Consider the following 27,280-nt stretch of genomic DNA (forward strand, 5'->3'; position numbering starts at 1 on the left):
AGCCCTTTTCATATTTTGGACATTTATGTACCCAGTAAATTCTGTTCTAACCATGTTAATTGTCATTTGTTCTATATATAAACTCCTTCTACAGTGGCCGGCCTTTCCAGTACTGTATGCAACATAATGAGGTAACCCTAGGCTTTCAGACTGCCAGGGGGCATTCTTTGGGCAACTAGTCTCAAACTGTAGTTAGAGACAGAAAGTCGAGGCCCAGAGAGGGTGTTGTCCAAGGGCCTGGAGCCCACTGGCCATTGCAGACTCTCCTCAGGCAAGGCTGTCCCCTTCCCTGTGGAATGTGCTCACCAAGGGGGAAATGTCGACGGTAGGACAGCTCAGGGTTTCTGTCCTGACTTCTCGTTCCTGGGGCTGCCACCAAGCTGGCCCTCCTCGCTGTCCTGGCTGTGGGACTATTAAACACCCCAAAAGGCGGGGAGTGGACAGAACTTCCATTTCTCCCAGACTGGCTGGAACGCACTGTTCCAGGGACCTCTTCATCATGAAGCGTGTGTGTGTCAGTAGTTTTTCATTCTGCAGAGGGGGAATTGGGTTTCTAGGAATGTGCTTGTGGTCTGCAGCCTCAGACATTTTACTAGTTCCCTGGAGTTCATTGTGATGAACACTGACCAGAACAAGGAGATACATGCTTCCCTAGGAGACAGAGCAGCTAACATTTTCAAACATGGAAAACATTATTTCAAAAGAAAACCATTGCTTGGGACTTCCCTGGTGGTCCAGTGGTTAAGATTCTGCACTTCCACTGCAGGGGGCGTGGGTTCGATCCCTGGTCGGGGAACTAAGATCCTGCATGCCGTGCGGCACAGCCCAAAAAAAAAAAACCATTGCTTTTCTAAAGAGAAATTGAATATACTCATGTGCATCTGAAAATTTGCATGATGATACCCTAATAGTATAAATATCTATTTTTCCAGAAGTTCTTTCATTCTATTTGTTAATTTTTTTTGTTTTTTCTTTCCTTTTTTCCTTTTTTATTTATTTATGTTTGGTGTCTTAAAACAGCAAATAATATCTTACAGTTCTAGAGGTCACAACCAAAGTGGGTCTCACTGGGCTAAAATCAAGGTATCAGCAGGGCCAGGGGGAGTGTTTCTTCTGGAGGCTCCAGGGAGAGTGTTTCCTGCCTTTTCCAGCTTCTGTAGGTGCTGCATTCCGTGGCTCATGGCCCTTCCTCCATCATCAAAGCTGGCAATGGCCGATGGAGTCCTGCTCTACCTCATGTATGAAACCTGCTCCTCTGCCTTCCTTTCTACATTAGAGGGTCCTGTGATGACATTGGGCCCATCTGAATAATCCAGGGTAACAGGCTTGGCCTGAGGTTAGCAGACAGCCAACCTACCCCCTCCTGCCGTGCAACGTACCACATTCATAGGTGTGGTGGGCAGGAGTGCACAGCTCTGGAAACACAAAGCCTTTAGATGGTTTTGCCATCTTTTTTATCTTTATGATCTTTGTGACTAAATAGGAAATAAAATGTCATTTCATACTGTCATTCAATTTTTAAAAAATTTTTATAAACAGAGTTAGTACCTGATTCATCTTTGTTTCTAAGAACATGGGCATACCTTAATTTTGTTAAATTAAGGTATCTTTTTTCTTTTAGTTTTCATGAAAAAGTCCAAAACAAACCTTTTTTAAAAAAATTTGCTTACTTACCTTTTTCTGGTATCAACTATTCTTGGATAGAAAATATTCCTACACTTTATTCCATGTGTCTTTCACCAGGCATGCCCCTCAGCAGTCAGGGATACCATTATCCTCCCCTTCAGAGCTTACCTTGGCTTTTTGCAGTGGTCTCAGGTGCTTGGGGCTGCATTCATCCAGCACAGCCTCCTGGTGCCTGGTGTTGAAAGAAAGGAAGCATCTGTGGCCCAGGGCTTCTCTGTGCTGTGCTCACATGAGCAGGTTGCAGACATCCCAGAAGTAATGGAAGGCTGTCAGACGCTCTTTTTTTACCTAGCCAGGTTGAAGCAGCTGAGTTATATTCAACAACTGAAAGGGAGATCCAGGGCTTGACTCTCAGACCACCAGAGTCTTGGGGCCAAGAAATCACAAATTGATACTAATCAGGCCCTTAGAAGGGAAACATCACCTGGAGTTTCTGGGCCTGTGTTTAGAATTAGTGTATTGACATGTGTGCTTGTATTCTTAGGTCCGGGCCCACCAGCTGGTCTTGCCACCGTGTGATGTGGTGATCAAGGCTGTGGCTGACTACGTTCGCAACATCCAGGATACCTCGGACTTGGATGCCATAGCTAAAGATGTTTTCCAGCATTCTCAGGTAGAAATACAAGCTCCTGGGTAGCGCTTTGTGCTATGGTGTGTGCTGGGTTTGGAAGGGGTTTGAGAGGCACACACCAGCCGTGTCCAGGAGTGCTTGCCCAGCTGTCAGGCCTCTGCCAGCCAGGAGGGCTGGCACCTCGCCTAGCTCCTCCAGCCTCCCCTCCGGCCTGCACAGAGGAGGGATTGAGGTAGATGAATGGTAAGGTCTCTGCTGCTCCTAGATTTGCCATCATAATTTAATGGGATTTCTACTAAGAAGACAGATGAATCAAATGGGTCAAATGGAATTGTGGCTCTCTGATTTGTCCATCCCTTCAGGTGATGATCAGGGATTTCTTCTTCCTTTTTTGGAAAGTAAGGATGCGAGGGGGGTCAGGGTTAGTAGAAGAGGTGAAGTTTGTGTGACTTCCTGTTTGCTCTCTGAAGAACTAACACTGCTCCCCCACTTGCTGGAGATGAAAAGTAAAACCTTTCTGGGTAGCACCAGAGACCTGGCCAAGGAAAAGTTGGAGGACTGCATCCCAGAACTCAGGTCTCCTGACTTCCATGTCAGACTCTGATAAGTACATTGCTCTAAGAGAGTTAATGTTCGATTTGTTTCTCTAATGATAATCTGTTGATTTTCCTTGAAGATTTTAATGTCATTCTAAACTCTCATCTAGCTTGAAAGGCCGCAGATTATTATACATGTGCTGAATTATAAAAATATATTAATACACATGACCAGTGGCATACTGATTTACAAAGGTTTTCCTGCGTTTATTTCAGTCTAGAACAGATGACAAAGTTATTCGATTTAAGAGAGCAATTGGATATTATTCAGCGACTAGTAAGCCTATGGCATTTCACCCACCACATTACTTAGGTAAGTAACTCAAAGCCTCTGTGATGGATGCTGACCATGCAATAACCAAAGAGATTTAAATATTCAACCAGTAATCTTGTTGGTTTATTCTTTTGAATTGAGATTTCTATAGTTATACAAATAAGTATAGCAGAACTTCCTGGGCAGACTCAGTGGTAATTTCTGAAAGTATTGAAGAGCAAGAGAAAACTTATGAGACTGGAGGAGAAGAGCAGGCAGCCATGAGGGCCAAGGCTAGCAGATGACGGTGACGCTGAAATCTCTGTCTGTGAGGTGTCCTCTTGCAGAGAGCACCAAGGACATAGAAGACCCTCTGGATCTATAAGTGCCTTCATAAATGCAGTGGATTTGTGTCTCCTCTTTTGTTGCCTTTTTTGGCAAAAGATCAAATTTCACTCAGAGATTTGAAATTGGGGAATAAAAAACAGTTATAAACTGTTTGCCTGAAGGCTGCTTGATAGTGAATATCTCACGGGAGGTTGTAAAGCACTAACCCTAAATACCAGCCTCCTTCCTGAGTGAGATTGCCTTTCTTAGGCTCCAGAGCAGTAAAGCTATGAGAAATCATATTGCCAACCATTGTTTCAGTTGTGCTTATTTCATGTAATGAAAGAAGTCATGTTCCTGAGATTGTCTGTAGTGACATTCTAGTCCTCATATGACAGTTGTACTTTAAACATTCATTATAGTATACTTGGGACTAGAACATTTAAAGAGAAGGAAAATGTGGGGAGAGAAAGGATAGAGAAAGACACTTGACTTAACATTTGGCATTGATCTGAGCTGATGACAGTTTGGAAGATGTCCTGAAGAGGAAGGTGAGTTTTAAATTAGGTTTAAGTTTGAACTTCTTAAAAATATTTACTGTTCTGTACTGTTCTATAAGTTCTAAAGTGCTTTCATGTTCTTATTAAATCATCAAAGGACATTATGAGGTAAGTATTTTATAAATGAAGTCAATACTCTTAGAATTCTCTTTCACTTTCACTCAGTGGTTTATGGAGAACAGTGGTGTAATTGGTAAAGAATTTGGGGTATTTAGAGTGATGTTTTCAAGCAGGTTAATGTAGGTGATAACTACCTACAAATCCTTCTATAAAGCATTTCCCGATGCTTCTGACTGTTGCAGTAATCTGAATTGTACAGCAAGGGACTTAACAAAGCACAGTCACAGAATTACAACAGGGCAGGAAGTTTGGGGCAGTGTCGAGTTCAGTGTATGGCCTGGAATATTGGGATGAAATTGAGAGAGGTTGAGGCAAGATTGGGAAGGTTTATTTCAAGTTAGATGCACATTATTTGGAGCCAGCAGAAACAGATTAATGTAAAAATCACTTTTATTGTTTTTTTTTCTGATAAGTATAAAGAAATAAAAGTATCTGGAGATAGTGCTCATTGATTTCGTCTATATGTGCTGTTAGGGACCCACTAAGTGGAGAGTGATGACTGAAACGGAAATCAAGAGCGTAGAAGAGGCAACACTGAGTTGGGGAAATACTTTCTTGGCATCCCAAGTGAGAACCTAAGACATATTTTCCACAAAAATATTCTTATAAGTAATAGGTAGGTCATAAGTGGTCTTTTCCAACCATAGTTCATTATGTTATTCTACAGGAAAACACATTCAGAATTTTGAAGAACCAATATTGGAAAATAACTTTCTTGTTCATTAGACCCTGTCTGTATTAATCATTTTAGAAACTGGAATATGTGTAGAGTTTTGAAGAAATCTTACAGAAAAATGGGGAGAGTTGACTCTACCCAGAGGTTTCTAAATCTGGCTGGAATTTAGGTTCTACCGCAGAACAGTTTTCAGAAGCCTAATTGGCCTCAGGGCTCTGTATTTTCAAAAGAAAAACCTTCCTGGCCAGACCCCATGTGGACTGGTGTTGGGGGGGTGACTGCTGTGTCTTCCATGCTTTTCCTTCTGAGTTTGTGGTTCTCTGCAGCATTGAGAAAAAAACCTCAGATCTCCATACTGTTATTGGATGGTGTGGAATTTACAAAGGAAGTGCACATGCTCCCTGTCCCATTGCTGGGAGGCCTGGTCTGCATAGTGTGTGGTCTTTTTCAGGGTGGAAAAAGAATTTTTTCCAGCCCATGCTGTTTTTGTACTATGAACTCCCAGAAATTATCTATATTATATAACATATTATAGATTATGGATATATTAATATATAATACCTATCTGTATATATGTATATTTCTGAATTATCTACTAGATAGATTTTTAAAATGTTACAGGTGAGATTAATATTATTTTTCAAGCATTTACTCTATCAGAAACACTGTGTTGGGAATTGGGGATCTAGATATGATTATAATTTTTTCCTTTCCATCATAGCACTTAATGTCCACCATCTCCAGAGAATCTGCAGTCTAAATGTAAGATATGTCAGAATTGAGTTGTCAGCAATATTTGGCTCCCTGGTTGAACAAGTAGTTCTTAAACCTTAGCTGTGCTCCAAAATCATTGGCAGAATTTAAAAATAGCAAATAACAGAGATGTTAGAGGCCCGCCTCAGGTCTGTGAACGTGGACTCTGTAGGCGTGAACTAATCCTAGTGTATTTGTGAGAAGCTGCGCAAATAAAACAGAGGCCTTGTTAGTCTGAAGAAGCATGCACTGTGTCCTCTTGGCCTTCCTCAGTGAAAAATAGATGAGCTCTCACTGCACACCTACTAGAATAGCTTACGATCCGGAACACTGTCACCACCAAATGCTGGTGAGGATGTGAAACACAGAAATTCTCATTTCTTGCTGGTGGGAATACAAAATGTTACAGCCACTCTGAAGACAGTTTGGCAGTTTCTTACAAAACCAAACATACTCTTACCACAAGATCCAGTAATCCTGCTCCTTGGTATTTACCCAAAGGAGTTGAATACTTATGTTCACACAGAAACCTGCACGTGGATGTTTATAGTAGCTTTAGTCATAATTGCCAAAACATGGAAGTAACCAAGATATCCTTCACCAGGTGAATGAATAAATAAACTGCTACATCCAGACAATGGAATATTATACAGTGCTGAAAAGAAATTGGCTATTAAGCCATGAAAACCCATGGAGAAACCTTTAATGTACATTACTAAGTGAAAGAAGCCAATCTGAAAATGCTACATACTGTATGATTCCAACTGTATGACATGCTGGAAAAGGCAAAACTATGGAGACAGTAAGATGATCAAGGGTTCCAGGGTTTGAGGGTGAGAGAGGAATAAATAGGCAAAGCGTGGGATTTTTAGAGCAGTGAAAATATTCCTTATGATACTATAATGCTGGATTTATGTCCTTGTAAGTTTGTCCAAACCTATAGAATACACAACACCAAGAGGGAATCCTACTGTAAACTATAGACTTTAGTTAATAGTAATGCGTCAATATTGGATCATCAGTTGTAGCAAATGTAGCACACTAATGCAAGGTGTATACTTTCTGCTTATGTTTTCTGTAAAGCAGAACTGCTCAAAAAATAGTCTATTTATTTTTGGAAAAATGTAAATGAGCCTTTGATGTATTCACTTCCTGCCAGGCACTATGCTGAGTGTTGGACAGGGTGGCAGACAAGATAGATGTCATCCTTGCGCTTGTAGATGACTGAGACGAGGAATCATACAGGAATGTGAACAGGAAGGTCAAGGAGGACCAACCCGGTTAAAACAATACTTGATTAAACCAGTGTTTAGTTCTGCTCAATTAAATTAATGTTTAGGTGAGGTTTGAGTGTAGAGTAGGAATTTAGCAAGATGGCGATAGAGCGGAAGTATATATGCAGAGGAGACAATGTGTAAAGGTCCTGAGGTGAGAGGACAGGATGTAGAAGAAACAGAAGAATGTGGTTGGAGCACAGGAAAGCAAGGGGAGGAATGGTCAGGTGATGCTTATCGGGCCATGCGTGGCCTTAGATTTTAGACTTACACTTTGGACCATGAAAGCTCATTGAAAGATTTTTTTTCACTGTAAAAACTTAAATTATTTTGAAACTATCATACACACAGTATACTTGTACAGTAAATAAAACAAACATCAGTGGAATATTACTAGTATCAGAGCCCTATCCCTGTCTCTTCCTGGTCACGTTCCCCTGTACTCCAGCACCCTGAATTTTGTATTAATGGTCCCCTTGCTTTTCTTTATTGCGTGTGTACCCTGAGTACTAATTGGAGCAGCGGAAGTAGGTCGGATGCCCTGGGGAGGTTTTCTGTGGCGCGCACTCTGTATGGAGGTCTTGAGATGGTGTACCTCAGATCAGGGAAAGGAGGTGGAGCTGGGGGCACAGGGAGAGCAGTGCAGCAGCCAGAACAGGAGTCGTGGCAAGAACAGTTGTCAGCAGAGGTGAGGAGGAGGCTTCTGTGGCACTCGGAGCTCCCAGACCCCGTGCAGGTGCGGGCGCCTGCGTGATCCTCAACGAGATGCAAGGGGTCCTAGGAAAAATAGTGTTTTAGCTTTGCAGCTTCTTCTGTGCTGTAAAATATGGAAGAGGGTGGGATAGGTGGCCAGCACCAGTCCTCCAAATCCACCTCCAATTGCTTCCATAAAGGGTGGGGCTTGAAATGGGAGGGAAGTTTGAACATGCTTAAACTTTTAGGTTGATGATGAAAGCTGAGAGGGGACTATGAAGGGAGATGGAAGGTTGGAGGTAATAGTGACTCCTGGTCCCTCGGAGCACAGAGGAGTAAGGGTCTGGTGGGGACCAAGGGATCCCTCAGGGCAGCAGGCCACCATGAACAAATAATAGAGAATTGTGCAAAGAGAACCATATTGAAATAGGAGCTGTCACCACTAAAGCAAAGAACAAATTCTACATAGTGACCACAAAGAAAGGACCTCTGGCTATAGAAACCTCCTAGGTGCTGGCAGAGAGGCCCCATGGGTGTTTTATCTGGACGGGCTCGCCCAGGTCAGGGACCTGCATCAGCCTGTGTCCTGACAGGCCCCCAAGGCTGGCCACGTTCTACCTGACTGGGTCAGAGGATCCTGATTCACAAAATGCCAGATGGCAAGCTTCAGTGCCAACTGCTGGTGACCCGTCTACAAGAGAACATAAATGCCTACTGTCTTAACAGGAACAATTAGACTCCGTAGTTGGTGCTCCTGGACCACAGCTCTTGGGACCAGGGCTCAGAAAGGTGCATCTTCAAGTGTAAGGGAGAAGCAAGGACCAGTCAGTGGGCCCTCATTCTGAGCCATGGCCTTACTGGAAGGCATCACTTTCTGGTGTCTTGAGAAGGTGGGTCCCTGAGGCTACACAGTCTGCACAGTGCTCACCAAACTGTTCTGTTGATTGTTGCTGGGCTTCTAGGTTGTGTTGACAGTCCTTTTTTTTTTTTTTTTTTATTGATTTATTTATTGATTTATTTATTTATTTATGGCTGTGTTGGGTCTTCGTTTCTGTGCGAGGGCTTTCTCCAGTTGCGGCAAGCGGGGGCCACTCTTCATCGCGGTGCGCGGGCCTCTCGCTATCGCGGCCTCTCTTGTTGCGGAGCACAGGCTCCAGACGCGCAGGCTCAGTAGTTGTGGCTCACGGGCTTAGTTGGTCCGCGGCATGTGGGATCTTCCCAGACCAGGGCTCGAACCCGTGTCCCCTGCATTGGCAGGCAGACTCTCAACCACTGCGCCACCAGGGAAGCCCTTGACAGCCTTTTTGAAAATACATCTCTACCTCCCCAACAACACACACTCCCAGCATGAGAGGGGATGGTCAGGAAGTGTCCCCCCTGAACATGAAGACACAGTCTGTGAAGAAGGATGTGGCATCTGCTGGGCTTCCTCAGCTGATGAGAAGAGGCTGTTAGGTCTCCAGGACCCAAGGTCACTCATTCGGGTCCACTGTGGGACACAGAGGTCATGCAGAGTCCATAACGTGACCTGCCCAGAATAGAGGGCGATGGCATGTACACATGTGCCCGGGGAGCAGAAGTGAGAGAGATCAGAACGCTGCCCGCGCTGCTCTTGTGGCTCGAACTGTTGAACTCCTCAGCGTCACTGCTACGTTATGCCAGGTGACATGGCCCTCAGGACCTCGTCCACCTGCCATCATCCATGTGCCCAGGCTCACTATGCAGGGGTGACACAGGCCTGCTGCAAGTGCTGGCTGTAGCCAGGCCGCAGGACCCATAGTGGGACTGACGTACATACTATAAGGCAACTTGCCCTGTTCCCACCGGACAGTGTGCCTTTGGAGCTTCCCTGTAACTTCACAAAGGTTTGCCTTAGTTTTGTTTTTTTTTTTTTTGCCTTAGTATTTTTAAAGCTTGTCTAATGTTCCACAGTGGGGATGTGCTGTAATCTACTTAACCATGTTCTGTGGTCATCACTAGAATATTTTCAGTTTTTCTACTGTTATAATGATCAGTTTAAAAATTTTTTGTCACCAAGTATATGATATTATACTGTTACTCTACTAATAAGTTTTTGAAATTTGGCAAGTTATATAATATTCATTCTTAAAGTTTTGATTACTAAACCCACTCTTTCCAAGGTTTTTGCTTAAATTTTCTTATTATGGAAAGCTTTAAATATAACTGAAAAATACAAAGGATAGTATCATGAGCATTAGGGTACCCACTAAACAGGTTTAACAAATAAATGTCTTTAAAGAAATACATTAGGCTGTTCTAAAGGTCATGTCTGTCCCCCTCTAATGGTTTTTATAGTTCCTTACCTCATATGGAATAATAAATCATAGTGTTTTGATTTTTAATTAAATGCTGTATTGTACCTGTCATTCTGTACTTGCTGTTTTTGAGATGTGTGCATGTTCATCTTTTTCAATTTTTATCTTTTTAAAGCTAATGCAAATGGCATTGATGTCAAGCCCCGAGGGGTCTGACAGAACAGATGCTGCCAAAGAGAAGCTAAGATGCTATCACGTTAAATAGGAAGTCCACTTATTCTTTCTCCTTGATTCCTATGTAGATCAGTGGACTCTCTCAGTCTGTTCCTGTGACCTTTCATTCAGTTTTTAGTCAGTTTATTTCAGTTGATGTGGTATGCAGTGCTATAGGCTGTCTGGTCTTACGGGTTTTTGAAAGGTCATTTTTTTTAAAAACCTGAAAGTTAGTCATTTTAGAAGAACTGAAAATACATCTCCTTTTGGTTGCTGTCTGGTTTAAAAGACTGCAAGGTGTGTCTTCCTGAGATGGGCACAGCTTGTCATCAGGTCTGTTGGTGGCTTCTCAGTATTCAGTGACAGAAGGGGACTGCTAGTTCAGTTTATCAGTGACTTCCAAATAAAGGCCTTTAGACTTTTCTTTTAGGTTGTGCTTTTTAGAATTCACAGATGGACAGAAACTGCTTTGTCTTGATTTATCATAGACTTATAAAACCATGTAGGTGGCTGAATGAGATTTAAGAGTTCTTTTCTTTTGCTGTTTAACGCCTACGATTCAAACCTGATTAAGTGAACTCAGGAATTTAATAGATTTGGATAAAATTTGGGATAAGTTTCTCACTATTCAGACTCTTGCTCTTCAAGACTCAGGTATCACGTGGATTTGAATAATGCTGTATCCTTTGAGTTCCACACACGTGCTATCCAAACTCAAGGACAGAAGAGATTTGGATAACCAGGGATGCTGTGTAAGCACCAGGATACCTCCTGACCATGGTATATTCCTACACCAACAGTCAAGCAGTCAAAGCAGCCCTTGTCATTGTTGAACAGCTCTAGTTCTCAGAAAAGTCTTATTTATTGATATATTAACCTGAAATGTGCTTCCCTAGGTTAAGTTTTTTCATTGCTCATAATTCTTTCAGGTGCCTACTTGCTTTATTCATGATCTTACTTTAATTTGCCCTATACTTAGCCTTCCATTGTGAGGGCTTCTCTCCTGGACAGTGGCCTCTGACTCTTCCTGTGGGGCCTTGCCAGCACTGTGGCTCCAGGTAGGCATCAGCTGCCCCAGCTCTGAGCTCTTGGGAGTTGGTACTCTGTAGAAACTGACAAGGTTCAGTCCTCTAAGAGCTGGGATGATTTCTGTCTCCTCCTTCCCAAAAGCCCCATGCCTCCTTGGCTATGCCCGGCCTACCAGGCTTCATAGGCCACACCAGTGTCCTGTTGGTTCCCACTGTCCCCCACCCCAGCTTGCCTTCGGAAGCTATTCGTTTGGGAGAGGATGAAAACAAATTACGTAAAATTCCCCTTCATCTAACTTTGTACCTTAAGTTCTGTAGAATGTTGGTATTGAGTAAATATGTCAACATGGTTAACATAGTTTGAAAGTTTTGCATTGTTTTTTTGCAAGCATTGAAAACTAGTGTTGGTGGTAGGGAATATATTGGTTTATTTATTCTTTAAATTTTCAAAGCTATGTTTTTTGTGTAACACTTGAAAATCATGCATCAGCCCCCATCTAAATTATAGAATTAAAAAAATATTACTTTGTTACTATTGTTTGTTTAATGTAACATCTTCACAGTAACATGCCCAGTAATAGATGAATATTTGTTAGGTTGGGGTAGGGGTGACTAGTTCTCAGTAGAGTTTTTGGTTAACACCATTCCTTCTTTTAATCTTATTTTAATTTAGAGAAAAGCTGGTTAGCTTCATACAGGCACAGTAAGTAATTCAAGGGAGTGGATACTGCACAGAGTGTCTTATCTATGAGAGTTCACAGCTAACTAAGCACAGCTGTAAGGGCTGCAATGCATGCTTTCTTTCTCTTATTCTCAAAGTCTTTAATATTTAAATATTTTTTAATTATGAAAATATTTTTCAAATACTAATTAAATACTTTTTTCCCTTTCGTCTGTCTTCATTCTGCATACTTTTCTAACAAAGGCCTACCTCTCTTAGTAAGTATTTGTGAAAGGAAGAGAATGAGAAACTGGTGGTGTTAATCTCCACTCTGTGAACTGGTGTCAGTTCTGAGAAAGATGTCCTTGTCACACAGAAGACAGACAATGACTCTGCTTAGCTGCACTAGGGCATTGAGAACAAGAACTGATTTATAAGAAGGCATGCAGTATGTAGAGGCAGGCCCTCGCTTATTAGGCATTTCTGCAGCCATCAGAGAAATGTAGACAAATTAATTCACTTAGTAGACTAGGTTATGATAGAATAGTAACTAGTCCTGTGGGTTCTCAAAGGTTTATTTGAGGTCAGTGATTGAAGTATGATTTTAGAAAATGTTCTTTCCTTGGAAATCTTTGCTTTTAAGTTATAGTTTTGTGTGTGTTTTTGTTTTGAGGGGTTTCTTTCTTTTTGTTTTTATTTTTGTTTGTTTTTTTTTTAAGGGAAGTTTGTGCTTTCAGGAATTTTGTAGCATATAATGGCCAAAAATAGAGTGAAACATAAATGTTCATCTTCACTTGAATGCTGCTGCATAATTGAAGAGTCCAGTCTCTCATTCTTATTACTCTGAAGTTAAGTATGGCAGGTCAGCTACAAGGGATTGTATACTAGACTTTTTACAGTGATTTAAGTTACAGTATTAGAGCTTGAGTGGATTTCATAATACTCTTTCACCCAAAATCTGGCTAAAATTCAGAATCACCTGAGAAGGGACTTTAACAGTTACGGCATCACCTATCTCACACTCGGAGGTTCGTAACTCATGGACTTACTGTTTGATCAAGAGTGTCTCCTTGTGTGTGCAAGTGCAGGCGAATGTGCATGTGTGTCTGTGTGGTGAACATTTGTGTGTATGTGAGCGTGTGGACAAGTGTGTAGATGGGACACCAGCCCCACATGCACATGTGCCAGCGTCACCATTCCCAGCTACTTGTCCCGCAGCCATCTCTGTTCAGTGGAAAGTGGAAGCTGGGCCAAGCTTTCTGTTCATGCGAGTTGAGATCAGAGGGCTATGGCATTTCCAACTTGAGCACCAGGCGTCTGGAGATGGGATCTTCCAACAGATGATGGCTTCTGAGGCTCATGAGCCTTGTGGGGTAGTAAGAAGTGAGCAACGGCCCAAACCTCAGTGCTCCCAGTGTCCTTGCGGCCCAGGACTGGATTGGCTCAGGGAGCCTCAGGTTAGGCATCAGTGGGAGTTTCCTTTCAGAGAATGAGAGGGAGGGTTTGGGGCACTTTATTATTTTTTTTAGTTAAATTAAATGTGTGTTTATTTTTCTTGACAAGTTGGTAGTGGTTTATGGGTTGTGTGTTTCTCACCTGATGTCCCTCAGGTTTTGAGGTTAGAAAAGCACTCTTCCTGATAAATGACATTCGCGTTGAGGTAGCTCTAGGCTTGGTTTTGTTCTGTTTTTAAAAGAAACCTAAGGAAGAGACGGTGTGGCCGTGGGGGCACCAGTAGGGTCTGTTGTATGTTCTCACTGGGTGTGTTTTCTCTGTCTCCTGCAGTCTGAGTCCTGACGACACCCCCGGGTCTTGTAGTAGCCCTGGGCTGGCCCTCGCAGCCTGTCCTCTCAGGCACGCCACACCTAACTGTTCAGCAAGTGAACAAAGCCCTGAAGAGTCTCCTCATTCTTATCACATTAGTAAATCATGATATTTTGAAGTGTCTTTGACATGAAGGCCACACTCATCCCCCATCACCGCATGCTGGGGGCATTGCCCTACTGGCCTTGCTTGTGCTGACCTCCACCTCTCCTCAGGCCCGCAAGGAAACTGAGTGTTGTGGATATGGAGGTTTCTGAACCTTGGGCCGAGTTGATTGCTTTATGTCATGTCTTTAAGCTGACATGAGACCCACTCCTGCCTGACGTTGTGTTTGGGGCCGCTTCTCTACGTGGCTTCCATTCTGTGCTTCACTGTTAGAAGTTAGTACAAGGATAATGAAGAACAAATGCCAGCATACATCAGAACAGGTTTTATAAAGTCATTTTCTAAGGGAGCACAGAATCCCAAGTTTTACTGACCCTGCAGTGCATGTATAATGCATGTGTAACCTGATCATGGTTTCCTTAACGATGAAAACAAACCAAAAGTATAGGCAGTGGCTACCACACTTCACTTTTTATATTTAAAAGTGTGCTAGTAGCTACGAACCTAATTTTAGTTTAAATAGAAAAATTCCATTGTTTCACGTATGGAAGGGGAAGTGCTGTGTCCTTCTTTTGTTCCTTTAGTGCCTAGAGTACTACAGGGCTTCCAGCTTTGTCAGCAGTGAGCAGAGAGAGAATAAGAACACCTGTTAAGTTAAAGACAGAGACAAGCCAGGCATTCAAGGACATGAACAAAAGCAAAAACACCATCAGACGTTAATTGAAAACTCTTGGAAGTTAGAATTCTAGCCCCAGTGTATAAAATTGGTCATCATAAGATTAAGTATTTTTAATGTTAAACATGAATTTCTAAAGGTTTCTGGGAAGTGGGGCCAGTGGTGTGCTGGCACCTGAGGAGGTGCAAGACAGATGGAGGTGTGTGCTGGCCACTGCTGTGTCATGGGGAATGTTCTTCTGCTCACAGTTGTTTTATTGTTTTCTTTCCATATTCATGAAACAGCCAGACCAAATCCGTTTGGAATGCCTGGGATAGTGCCACCGTATGTCCCCCCCCAGATGCTCAACATTCCACAGACCTCTCTGCAAGCAAAGCCTGTGGTAAGGCCTTTCCTCTCCTTCCTCAGCTGGTCTGCCCAGCCTTGGTGCGGGACAGCTGCCTTGAAAGCTGCATATGCATCAAATCTTGATGAATGCTAAAATAATTTCTTCAACTCATGATATGTGAAGCACCTGCTTCACAGTGTTTGTTGAATTAAAACTTGGCCAAGGCCGGGTTATGCTAATGTGTTCCGGGCCATGCAGGCAGTGTGTATGCATGTGTGATCCGTACCCTCTGTTTCAGGCCCCCCAGGTGCCCAGCCCAGGTGCTCCGGGCCAGGGTCCACACCCATACAGCCTCGCTGAGCCGGCTCTCACCTTGGAAACCAGCGGAAAGAATCTGACTGAGCAGAACTACAGTAACATTCCTCATGAAGGAAAGCATACCCCACTGTATGAACGGTCCTCCCCGATCAACCCAGCTCCAAGCGGCAGTCCCAATCACGTGGACTCAGCATACTTTCCTGGTTCTTCTACGTCATCATCTTCAGACAATGATGAAGGCAGTGGAGGAGCTGCAAAGTGAGTGGTGTATGGAGTAGTTGGTGCTTCCGGGAAGTGTAGCAGCTTCTTAAGTAGCTTGTAGTCCCCAGGGAAGCCGCCTTCTGGCTGGCCAGCCCACGGCACCGATGGTTGTGCTCAAGTATGCTGTTTGTTATAGGTAGGTGATAGTTACTCTGTGCTTGGACCAAGACTCCTCAGACCGAAAGAAAAGGTTAGATGTTTCCTTGAGGCTTCCAAGGTTGAAAATCTGTACTATGCCAGCCCAAAGCCTTGGCGTCCCCCACCACCACCCCCCCCACCCCCGCTCTTTTTGGGTGGAATTTTAGGAAAATTAGTTTGTGTGACCACCAAACGTGGTTAAGTTATCTGGTCAAGTTCTGCCTGACCCTTACTCTCTTTTGGGCTGTGATTCCCCTAGTCCCACCCCCAGAAAGCATTTTAAGTTAGACTCCTGTGGCTTTCAGTCTCTTGGCTCCTGGATTGAAGGGGAATCAGAATTTCCTTTCCTTCTGAATTCAGCAACTTGAACCCCAACTCAGCAGCTCATAGGACTGTTCTTGAAATAACACTGTTCACCCAACCAAAACCATGGAAAGCTGCCAGACCCAGGTTGGAATTCTCCCTGTAGAAGGAGTATTTTAAACAATGTGTGTCCCTGAATAAATGCATTTTCAAATACTTAAATTTGTTAGAATCTGATCGAGAAAGTCTTAAAATTCACAGTCCTCCTCCTCCCCTTACATAATCTTATGTTTCTAAGAAACCTGATTCAAAAAAAGAAAGAAGAAAGGAAGAGTCTTTCTTTTCTTTACATCTGCATCTCCTTTTCCTCGGTTTGAACTCTGATTCACAGTAGATGCCCAGGGCTAGTTATTGCTCTGTCAGTTTCTGCTGTAAGAAATTCTGAGACACAGTTTCCAGTCTTCCTGCAAATTCTGTGGGTGTGTCACCTGAAGCCAGAGATTCTTCCTCTTTTGTCCTCTTTTTCTCTATCTGTAAAATGGGCACCAAGTCTGCTGACCTTGGGCGGCAGTTACTGAGGAGTTTGCTGCCAGCCAGGGATGTGTGCTGTTGTGAAACAGAGAAGCATAAAATGCATAAATATTTAGTTGTTGTATGTGCAATCCTAAAATTCTAAAATGAAGGAAAAAGTTGTAATTTAGCGTTCAAACTTTTAAATTAACCTTCTAGAAAGATAATATATTTAAGACCTACTGAATGAGAATTGCTGTGTTGGGGCTTAGAAATCTGCAAGTGTAAATGAGACCATGTGACTCTTCAGCAGAGAGAAGTATGAGAACAGCTGATAGATGTCTCAGGAGCCCTTTCACTCACTAAGGAACTCTGAGTTTTCTTTTAATAATTGACTCATGTCAGCAAGACCAAGATATCTATAGGCAGGTTCATTTTAGTAAGAAACATTCTTTCTAGACTCTGAAACACAGGTAGAAATAAGACACAAAGCCACTGTTTGTGGCTTGGAGTCCTGTGCAGGTGATGAGCGTTGTGAGCCAGGAGAGGCCCTGGTCTGGGGAGGTCCAGTGGTGATCCTGTTCCTTCGGGTAGGGATGCGGAGATAATGTGAGTTGCCTGCTTAATTTGGCAAGCTGCCCTGTTAGGATACGAGTTGAACTTGAGTGGATAAGATTGCATGAGAGCCCCTCCCTTTTCTTGTGCATACTCAACTCTGCCCTGTTCCCAAAGGTTCTGATCCGTGTTGCCTTCCCTGGAGCTTTTCCTCAATCTTAGTCATTTCTCCTACCTCTGAGCTCTGTAGCACTTAACTGTCTATACCCCCAACTCGGGGCATTTTTACTGTGTTTTTCTGGAGGCGCCTCTGGAAGGTGAACTCCATATGTGGGGATGGCATGGGCATCTCACCCTCTCGTGGTGTGAAATGTGGTAAAAAAGGCAGAGCACATCCACAATCTGGAATTGAAAGATGGCTAAGCCTGGATCAAGTTATGTGGCTTAGCAATGTTTTCATTTCCTTGAATCTCTTTTTCCGTTTATTATAACAAATAAGAGATAGGTGTGTTAAAACTGAGAGGGAGGAGGGAAGGAAAAGGGGACAGGGAGCTTGTACCAGAGGCTTCAGGATCATAAGCCAGCCAGAGTAGGATCTGATTATGGGCATCCCTTACTTGTGGCAGGATGCTAAGAAGGGTAGCGTTCACAACTTCAGGGTGAGGATTCCGGTTGAAGTTATGTGTGTACACTTTTGAGGCCGTGCATAGGACAGAGAATTGCCCTCCTAGTTCAGAAACTAAGTAGGGGCAGTAAGTCAGGATTTGGTTTACCTTTGGTTTGGACTGAAATTGGGACTCCTGGATCTGCACTGTGCTCTCAGGATGGTCTTAAGGGAAAGAAATCATCCATTCATTTAGCCAAGCAACACCTGAGCCCTTGCCATCTACCGGTGAGCATAGTGGCAGGCAGCGCAGACATGGCGTGCTGATGGAGGCCTGCAAAGAAGTGAGTAGACAAACGAACAGATAACCCAAGTGGTGAGTATGCGAGGCAGACACCAGACAAGTTGGTCTGGAGGAGGGATTGCTTCCTGAGAGGCAGGATTCGAGCTGTGACGGAGCGGGGAGAGAGCTGGACGAGTGCGGGGTGGAGGAAGGGGAAGCCAGTGTGGCTGCGGTGTCGAGTGAGGTGGAGGCTGGGTGGCGTACATTCTGAATTCTGTTCTGAGAGTGATGGGAAACATCCACAGTGTTTGCTTGGAATGGTCCTGGGGCTAGAAAGATCCCAGTGTTTCTTTGGAAATGAATTTGCTCCAATCTGGGTGCTCTTTGTCCTGGGGATGGGCAGGTGTCTGGGTGGCCAGGCCATTTGGCTGGGGAAATTACTGCACAGTTGAACTGAAGTGCCTCTGGTCATACCACCTTCTGCAGATTGACTGTAGAAACATTTTTAATTGCCCTACCCTAAGACACCGACTTGTACAATAGAGAGGAGGGAGGCCTGCACCGGCCCTGGCTGGGTGTGCCCTTTCCTGTTCAGTTCCCTCAGGCATTTGCACTCCTTCCACCATATTCCCTGCAGTACCGGGAAATAATCCTGAATATGGGAGATCACAAAATAAATGACCTCATTTCCCCAGTGGAAAAGCAGTAGCATTTTTTTTAAAGGATGGTGCTGACGGGTAATGGAGCCTGTTACAGAATAAGCCTCCCCAAAATACCCCCCCAAATAAGCCCCTCCCCCCAAAAAACCACCCAGCTTCCTACAAGTTAAAAAGATAACTGCTTTATATGGCAAAGAATATACACATGCAGTTCACAGAGGAAACACAGATGGTCAATAACACGAAAGAATGTTGTTCACTCTCACTAAAAAAAAAATCAAAGGCATGCAACTTAAAACATAACAAGGTACCTTTCTTTAACCTATAAAATTGGCAAACATTGGTTTTTAAAGATAAAGTTCAGTGGGGGACATCGGTGGAGTTGGTGGGACACGAGGTTTAGGCTCTCCTGGCAGGTCCTCGGTCTCTGTGGTCACCATGACCCACAGGTGTCTGAGGGCTGTGGATCTTCCTCCTGGGAGGGTTTGCACCATCTGTGTGCAAAGGTGGGTGTGGGGGAGCATTTAAGAGCGAAAGATGTGTGTATGCCCCAAATGCAGACAATAGAGACATTCCTTATAGGGAATACCGTGGAGCCACTCCAAAGAATGTCCTGATGTGAAAGGAAGTACGTGCTAAGGTGTCCTATGGAGGAGTTGCCAGGTGTGAAAGTGCCTCTTGGCTGGTCTTCAGGTTCAGATGGTGGCACCTTTGCTGTATGTGTGTACGTATGCATTCGGCAGGCCCTGTCCTTTATCTCCCTCCCTTTTTTTAATACCTTACCTGGCGTTTTAGTCTCCTCAGCTGGGAGTGTTCAGGTGTCTTTCCCATCACACTGCTGGAATGGACTTCCTGGGTTGTTGTTCTCTTGAAGTCAGCACGTGTCCCTGCAGGGTTTGCAGGTCTGTGCCAGACAAGGAGTCTTAGGCTACGAGAGGCCCCCTGCACACAGCTCTGGTGAGTCGGGTGTCCGGGCCAGGGCTAAAGCTGTCCCGAGTCTCCTTGGTGGCTTCGCTTCTGTAGAAACGCAGCCTGCTGCTCTTGCTGTGGTTCTTTGTGTGTCAAAGGACATAGGCCGGTGCCTGGGCAGCTATTCCAGGACAATTATTTTGAAGTAAAATAAGAAAGGAATGTGTTGCCTTCTAACAAAATAACTTTTTTTTCCTATTCCTTAGAGTATCATCAACATATACTTCTTTCTCTATTATTGGTTAAAATGTAAAAAACAAAACCAAACCAAACCTCAGGCTGTATTCTTGTTTTTCTTTTCTTCTTTCCTGGTCTTTGTCAAATCTTTGTAATTCTATTTTGGTTGAATTAAGAATTACAGTTGAATTCTTGTGGAGGTGTTTATATTATTTTCATAGATTTATTGGCTTTTAGAATTTGAGTCTGATCTCAGGTTGCTAATTTTCAGTTTTCAGTTATTTTGTATCTTCTTTCTAATTACCATTTCAATACACAGTTATAGAATTCAAACATTAGAAAATACAATATAGGAACTCCCCCGTGATCCCACCTCTAGAGAGACAACTGTTTTCAAAAGATTGGTGAATATTCAAACACCTTATCTTTTACTGCATATACTAACATAGGGTTTTTACAATAATGAGATCTTATCTTAGGGACAGCAACTTACCTTTTTTCCTTTTTATACTGACTACACTTCTGTAAGTATGTATTCTTATTTGTATGTATAAGTGTAAATATGTATGTGTACACTGAATATTGCTTCAGTGTTTTTGCGTGTCATTACTGACATTTTTAAATGGATATTTAAAAGTCCTATTAGGAGAGAAGACTAACTTAATTTTTCTCCACTTTGTGACTTCATTTGTATAGATTTGTTCTCTTTCCCTGTACATTTACGTACACATCGATTTCGAGGTATCGTGTCATGGCGGCATCAGTTGTATAAGCTTTGCATGCCCCCATGTGGTCCCTGTGGGACCAGATCTGGGCTATAGAAGGTCGCTGTCAGCGCCTGAGAGACTGTTAACCAGTGCAGAGACCCAGTGCTGTCAGGACCCAATACCCCAAGCTCCCATGGCTTGTCTTGCTAGATACCAGTTGCCACTTGGGGTTATGTGACCTAGAGCTCCCTGGGCCCAATGTGCCCAATGTGAATGGGAGGGCTCTGGGTTGTTTGTGATTTAAATCAGTTGATGAGTAACCACAGTAAGTGACAGCTATCACTATTATTTAAAAACTAACTGTGGTCCAGTAAAATACCAAAACATATGACTTCATTCTTAATGTAAAATACCTAAAGAATTTCATTTAGCGCCCTTGATCTGGTGTCCTAGGAAACATGCTTCTTCTAATGCATCTTTTTTCCTTTAAGTGGTATTGGTGTTCTACTCTGAGTCCTGTCAGGCTTCCTCTCCAAAGAAACTGTGTGATTTGCAAAGACAATTACATGTTACCCTGCCCTAGGGTACCCAGTCCCAGACAGGCTAAATACAGCTGCACATTTTCCTTTCAGATTGTTACGCTGTTGTGCCAGACAAATGGCTACTTTACATTTATATTTTGATTTTTTAATATAAGGTAACATTTCTAATATCTTCTCAGAAAAACTATTCTGAATTTTTATGTTTGGTAAATATTAATAATTATCTATGCCATCATAGGGAAAGGGTCTGTATTTGTTCTAGCCACCTACTGACCCGTGTAGGCATTTTATGTCGAGCTCATCTGACTCGGGTGTCTCTGAACCTTCACTTGGGTGGGAAAAGCATGAGAAGTCCTGACAAACACGAAAGAGTAGCATTCGGGACAAGAGGCCCATCTGACTGCTGCATAGGAACAAGACCAGTACTTCTCTGTTACCAGCTTTTTATGAAAGAATCTGAATGTGTGACGCTAGCTTAATTTGGGGCACAGGGAGACTGTACCTAGGGTGTTTGTATGTGATAATCTTGTGGCTTCCCTTGTCAGGGAGCTCAAATCTTCACCCTCTGTCGTAGGAGCACCTGACTGCCAGGTCCCTTCCTCAGAATTCTTGGGGGTCTGTTGAATGAGAACAGGCTGTGGATCAAGTCTCCTTTCCATTCCCGAGTTAGGGAGCATATGGAAATGAAAATGTATGCATGCTTGTTGAAGCTTTACATGATTTAACCATATCTGTGACCTTACACACATATACTAGATAGTGCTACTGAAGATTTGATCTTTCATCTTTTGCTTCTTCCCTTTAGTTTTTTTTTTTTTTTTTTTTTTTTTTTTTATTTATGGCCGTGTTGGGTCTTCGTTTCTGTGCGAGGGCTTTCTCTTGTTGTGGCAAGTGGGGGCCACTCTTCATCGCGGTGCGCGGGCCTCTCACTATCGCGGACTTTCTTGTTTTGGATTACAGGCTCCAGACGCGCAGGCTCAGTAATTGTGGCTCACGGGCCTAGTTGCTCCGCGGCATGTGGGATCTTCCCAGACCAGGGCTCGAACCCGTGTCCCCTGCATTGGCAGGCAGATTCTCAACCACTGCGCCACCAGGGGAGCCCTTCCCTTTAGTTTTATTTGACTTTTCTTTCTTTCCTATTGACAAGTAAGTCAGCTTGTGGTCGATGCTATCTTCCTTTTCTGTTCCATAAAAACAAACCACACCCATGGCAGGGGGGCATGTGACCGGTCAGACACTTTTACACTTGGTGTAAATGGACACCAGTCTATTTCCATCCTAGCATCACCAACCTGCTGACTACAAAAATGTGTAGGAGAGAATTCAGTAGTTAGGAGAGTTGGCTACTTTCAACCAGCTTTACTGCAGAAAAAGCCCCAGGTGTCCTGGAATGCAGTGAGGCCTTGCATCACCTCCTGAGAGTCCGCAGAACCTAGTGGTGTGATGCTGGCCTTTCTCCTTGCCACCAATCTGGTATGAGGGTAGTTCTTTTCTGTTGATTGCCTGCTGCGTCATAAGTGCATCTTATGGCTTTTTGGTAATAGCATGTGGTAATGTCTGGAATGGTGGGTCTGGGTTTGAATCCAGTCACTTTTGCTGTGGCTGTGAGTGGATTCCTTCTCTCTCAACCTGAATTTTACCAGCAGAGAGTTTTGCCTTGGGGTGAGCAGGAAAATTCAACTTGAGAACACATGCAGAATTCCCTGTGGCCTGCATGGGTCTCAGCAGGTCTCCCCAGGGCACAGCTGATGAAACTTCACATCGACATTAGCAGTTCCAAATGTGATTATGAGGTGGGAGCAGTTGTATAGAATGGAACCTAACTGAATATACAAATAATTCTGAAATCTCTAATCTATCTTGTTCTTCAAAGCAAGGCATTTGTTATATTCAAATATTTTGTTTTCTTAAGTTGTAAAGTGATATAGTTATCCTATTGAAATATTCTGGACTTTAAAAAAATTGGCCATTGTCAAGATTATTTTCAGGCAGAATTTTAGATTTTATAGTACAGTATTAAAAGGTCTTATGAAGGACTTCCCAGGTGGTGCAGTGGTTAAGAATCCACCTGCCAATGCAGGGGATACGGGTTCGAGCCCTGGTCCAGGAAGATCCCACATGCCGCGGAGCAACTAAGCCCGTGCGCCACAACTACTGAGCCTGCGCTCTAGAGCCCGCGAGCCACAGCTACTGAAGCCCACATGCCCTAGAGCCCGCACACCACAGCTACTGAGCCTGCATGCTGCAACTACTGAAGCCCGCGTGCCTAGAGCCCGTGCTCCGCAACAAGAGAGGCCTGCACACCACAACGAAGAGTAACCCCCACTCGCCACAACTAGAGAAAGACCTCACGCAGCAGTGAAGACCCAACACAGCCAAAAAAATAAATTTAAATAAATAAATAAATAAATAAAAATAAAAGGTCTTATGAGCATTTAGATTATTACATTATTTTTAGTTTGATAATCTATATAAAACAAAACTAAGATTTATAAATAAAAATTCTATGTGATCTTAAGTGGGACAAGCTTTCCACTTGAGTAGTGTTGGTATGGTCTCCCCACCACACTGTACCCATATAAAACCCAGGTTTTATACCTTCTTTGCCATATACCTGTAGGCTACAGTTATGTGATTTATTCATTCAACTGTTGGACACCTGTTTAGTAGTGACTATAAGGTCTTATTATCTTCATGGAGTTTATAATTGAATGATGAAAATGGACAGTAATTAGAAATAGTGCTGAATATGATGCATGCCATGAAGGAAACACAGAAATGAGAATAGCAAGGATGGGGTGGTCAGGGAAGGCTGCACCCAGTTGCAGCCAAGTCGTACAAGATGAGGCATCACATGTATACAAAAACGTCAATCTGTTGTAAAGAGGGAAGGGTGGCAGTCCAGTAGGTCATGGAAGATAATTGCAGTCCATACACCTGACCAAGAACTTGTATCCAGAACGTATAATTTCTTCCTATAAGTCCATAAGAACATCCTGTACATTCTCCACCTATTGTAGAATGTTTGAACAGGCACAACACAGAAGAAGATGTCACACATGGAGAGATGCTTATCTTCATCATTATCAGAGAAGTGCAAATTAGACTATGCTGAGATTCACTGCATTCCCTCCCAAAAGGCTAACACAAGAACAACAAAATACTAAGTGCATCAAGGGCAGGGATCTCCTGCAGGGCTGGATTACAGATCCAACTGTGGCGTGCCCCCACAATGGAATGCATGCAGCACTGAGACCGAACCAGCACTGTGTACAATAGTATTGTTGAGCCAAGACACCTGGACACAAAAAGTGTACAATCGCATGATTCTTTTTATATCGCGTTCAAAACCAGATAGAAGAAGTCTTTGCTGTTAGAAGTCAGAATAACCGTTGCCCTTGAGGCAGTGTCTGGAGCAGGTCAAGAAGGGGATCCTGGGATGTCAGCCCTGAGTCTTGATTTGGTTGCTTACATGATGTGTTCAGTTTGTGGACATTCATTAAGCTGTTCACGTGTGCATTTTATTGATATGTTATACTTAAATGTTTAAGATTGTAGGTAACAAATGTTATGTTTCTTTATAAAACATGTAAATATCCAAATAATTTGTTCTAAAATTTCACAGAATAAAAGTCACCAACCTTTTAAGCAGCTCTATACCACATTCTAATGGAATACTCACTTTGGATGTATGTATGACAAGATTGTCCACTGTCTGTTTCCCTATTTCACAGGTCCTGGCACAGTTATCACATAACATGTCCTGACCAGTAGACACTCAGCAAATAATTGATTCACGAATCAATTTGTCCAGCTTCTTATCTGCTCACTCATGTAGTAGCTGCTTTTCTCTCAGATTTTAAACAGGATGGATCACTATGCTTTTGGAATACTTAGATTTATTTTTATGCCTTCTCATCACTTGGGTTTCCTCTGGTTTTGCAAAGTTGTAGCCTGAGCTTGCACACATGAGTAGCAAACTTGGACAGAACAGTGGTTTCTCTGAGTCCTCACTGAAGATAGGGAGCCCGGATGCTGGATAACTGGGCATCTGGGCGACCTTGTTTCATGCGGAGGTATTGGGGTATCCCATCCCGTGACTGGGATCAAGGAGCTAGAATTAGACTCCAAAATATCACAACATGGGACACGATTCTTGGTTTAAGATGGGACAGGCTTCTCATCTCTCCTCTGTTTTGCAACTGCTTTTTTTTTTCTTTTTTTTTTTTTTTTTTTTAAGTAGAACTAAAATGAAGTCGCTTGGAAGATAGAATTACCAAGTCTTAAAATCTCTGTTTGTCAGGCGAGTCAGAAAGGCAAACCAAGTAAAAGCTTTCTACGTTGGCTTGGCTTGCCTTGTGGCCAGCACTGGTTTTAGAAGGTAACTTTGGCGTGGAGCCCTGCAGGGGAAGGGACAAGTGAAGGGTGGATGCCTGTAGTGGCCCAGGCCATCCCTACAGCTCACCAGCATTACATCCCTGCTCAAGCCCCTCTAGATTCTCTCCTCCTCCAGGATAGTGCTTTTCACAAAATTTGCCCAGGTACCGAAGTAAATTTTCTTTTACAGTGTGGCCCATAATACACAAATGCACAAAGAGTTTTTGAAATAATAACATTCATACCACATTCACTGCATCTGGTCTATTCCATTTCTTTTTTTTTTTTTTTGGCTGCACCTACACACCATGTGGGACCTTAGTTCCTTGACCAGGGATCAAACCTGTGCCCCCTGCAGTGGAAGCGCGGAGTCTTAACCACTAGACCGCCAGGGAAGTCCCCATTTCATTTTTTTAAAAATGCGTGTTAAATCCACTACATTGTTTTCTCAGGCTACTAATGGATCACAACCCACAGTTTTTTAACAACACTGATTGAAATACCTCATTCTGGCATTTAAGATACTCTGTAATCTTCCCCATCTCTTTTTCCCACTTTTACTTTGCCAAATAAAGTTATTCCCCAAATAAGATTCAGTTAACTCCCTGTTCTCTGAGCTTACTAAATCCATTCCCTCTCCTTGGGCCTGGAAGGCGCCCTCCCACCTCTGACTTGTTCGTGTGAGTTATCCCGAGCCTTAGCTCCCATGCCCCTTTCCATGAATAGGAATGCCCCCCTGAATTGTCACTTGACATGTAATACCTTACATTTATTTATAAATTGAGTAACGTGTGACCCAGATAACATTCAGTCTTCTACTGCCTGATAATTATCAATTAAATATGATTTTTTTAATCTTACTTCTCCAAGATGACTGAGCTCCCAAAGGCGAGGTCTGCATTTGTCTCCTCTGTATCCTGAGGCACTAGCACATCCTAGACCATCTTTAAGCCGAGCAGTGAGGCATAAGTTAGGTGCTTGATTTCTCTTCTACAGTGGGTGGTTACCACCTACCTGTTTGAAGTAGGTGGAAAGTGTTCCCGTGATAGGATTCTCTCTGGAGATAGGTTGTTGGGGGAGGTGAGATCAGGAAAGCATAAGGTATCACTGAGTCTGTAGGCTTAGTGCAGGCCCTTATTATTATGAGCATGTGTGGGAAGTGGTCGACGCTAATCAGTATTCTTGTTCATTTTATGTTCAGCCATATCAGTGGGAACAAAATTGGCTGGGAGAAGACAGGAAGCCATTCAGAACCTCAAGCACGGGGAGACTCAGGAGACCAAACAAAGGTAGTAAGTCTATGCCTTTTATTCTTTCAAATTCTCCTTCTCTCAGCATGTAGTGCCAGGGATTGGTTTAAAGTAAAATGCTCTCTCTCTTTTTTTAAGCATGTTGTTTATGAGTAATACATTGGCAGGGGTGAGAGAGGAAGGAGGAACCCCAGGGCTGTGCTGCCGCCAGCCTGCTTTCTTTCACAAGGCAGGGTGGTGACCTAGTAGAGATCCTCTTCTCTCTGCTCTCTGCATAGCCTTCCAGAGCCCTCATTTCTTGTAGGGTTTTTGTGGTGATTAAGTGAGAAAACCACCTGGGATGTATACATTAAAAATGAAAAAGATAAACTAAATTTTACTTTCCTTTTTTTTCCTATTTCTACCTGTTAATATTCATCTCTAGAAATATCTGTTTAACTTACAAAGCCACATCTGTCCCCACATGTGAGGCTGGAAGAGGGCTTGTTTTATATAAGGTGATGGAATATTAGAAATCTGTTTAAAACTCTGAAATATTCTCACTGTTGAATGATTATCCTGCAAATAGGTAACAGAAATGCTTTCTGGATGCCTACTATTTGCAAAGTACCTCCCAAAGCATTTTCAGTTGTTCATGTCTACATTCTATGGAATGGAAAGTGTACAAAACACTCGTGAGTTATCCATGAGTTATTCATCTTAAGACTAATTTTGGCACTTTATGTTTTAATGGATAAAATTAAGCACTTGTTGCATACCACTGTAAAGAATACATTTCGTTTCAAAACAGAAAAATGTATATTTTTTAAGGTGCCACAAAATCAGTGAGCAATTATTATTACTAGGATTTACTGTGAGAAAAAACAGTTTACTGCAAAAATAATAATTGCTCTTGGTAAACAATTAGGACTTTGCTAAAATTTGTAAAGAGAAAACTAAGACTCTCCCTTTGCCTTTCCTCCCCTTGGTCCTGCTGCCTTGCAGCAATCCAGCACTGAGGTAATCAT

At 43.0% G+C, this 27,280-nt stretch overlaps 1 protein-coding gene across 4 annotated transcripts in view; it reads left to right on the forward strand.

Annotated features, from left to right (window-relative positions):
• Window positions 1-27,280, forward strand: part of FAM120A (family with sequence similarity 120A) — a 103,991-nt gene that overhangs the window by 36,761 nt on the left and 39,950 nt on the right. For all 4 annotated transcript variants that reach the window (XM_036856774.1, XM_036856773.1, XM_036856771.1 and 1 more), the window contains exons 4-8: window positions 2,171-2,299; window positions 3,070-3,166; window positions 14,577-14,674; window positions 14,919-15,196; window positions 26,225-26,312. In XM_036856774.1, coding sequence (XP_036712669.1) covers window positions 2,171-2,299; window positions 3,070-3,166; window positions 14,577-14,674; window positions 14,919-15,196; window positions 26,225-26,312 — 690 coding nt within the window. The remainder of the gene's footprint in view (window positions 1-2,170; window positions 2,300-3,069; window positions 3,167-14,576; window positions 14,675-14,918; window positions 15,197-26,224; window positions 26,313-27,280) is intronic.

Source organism: Balaenoptera musculus, chromosome 6, assembly GCF_009873245.2.
Source record: "Balaenoptera musculus isolate JJ_BM4_2016_0621 chromosome 6, mBalMus1.pri.v3, whole genome shotgun sequence".
Classification (NCBI taxonomy): domain Eukaryota; kingdom Metazoa; phylum Chordata; class Mammalia; order Artiodactyla; family Balaenopteridae; genus Balaenoptera; species Balaenoptera musculus.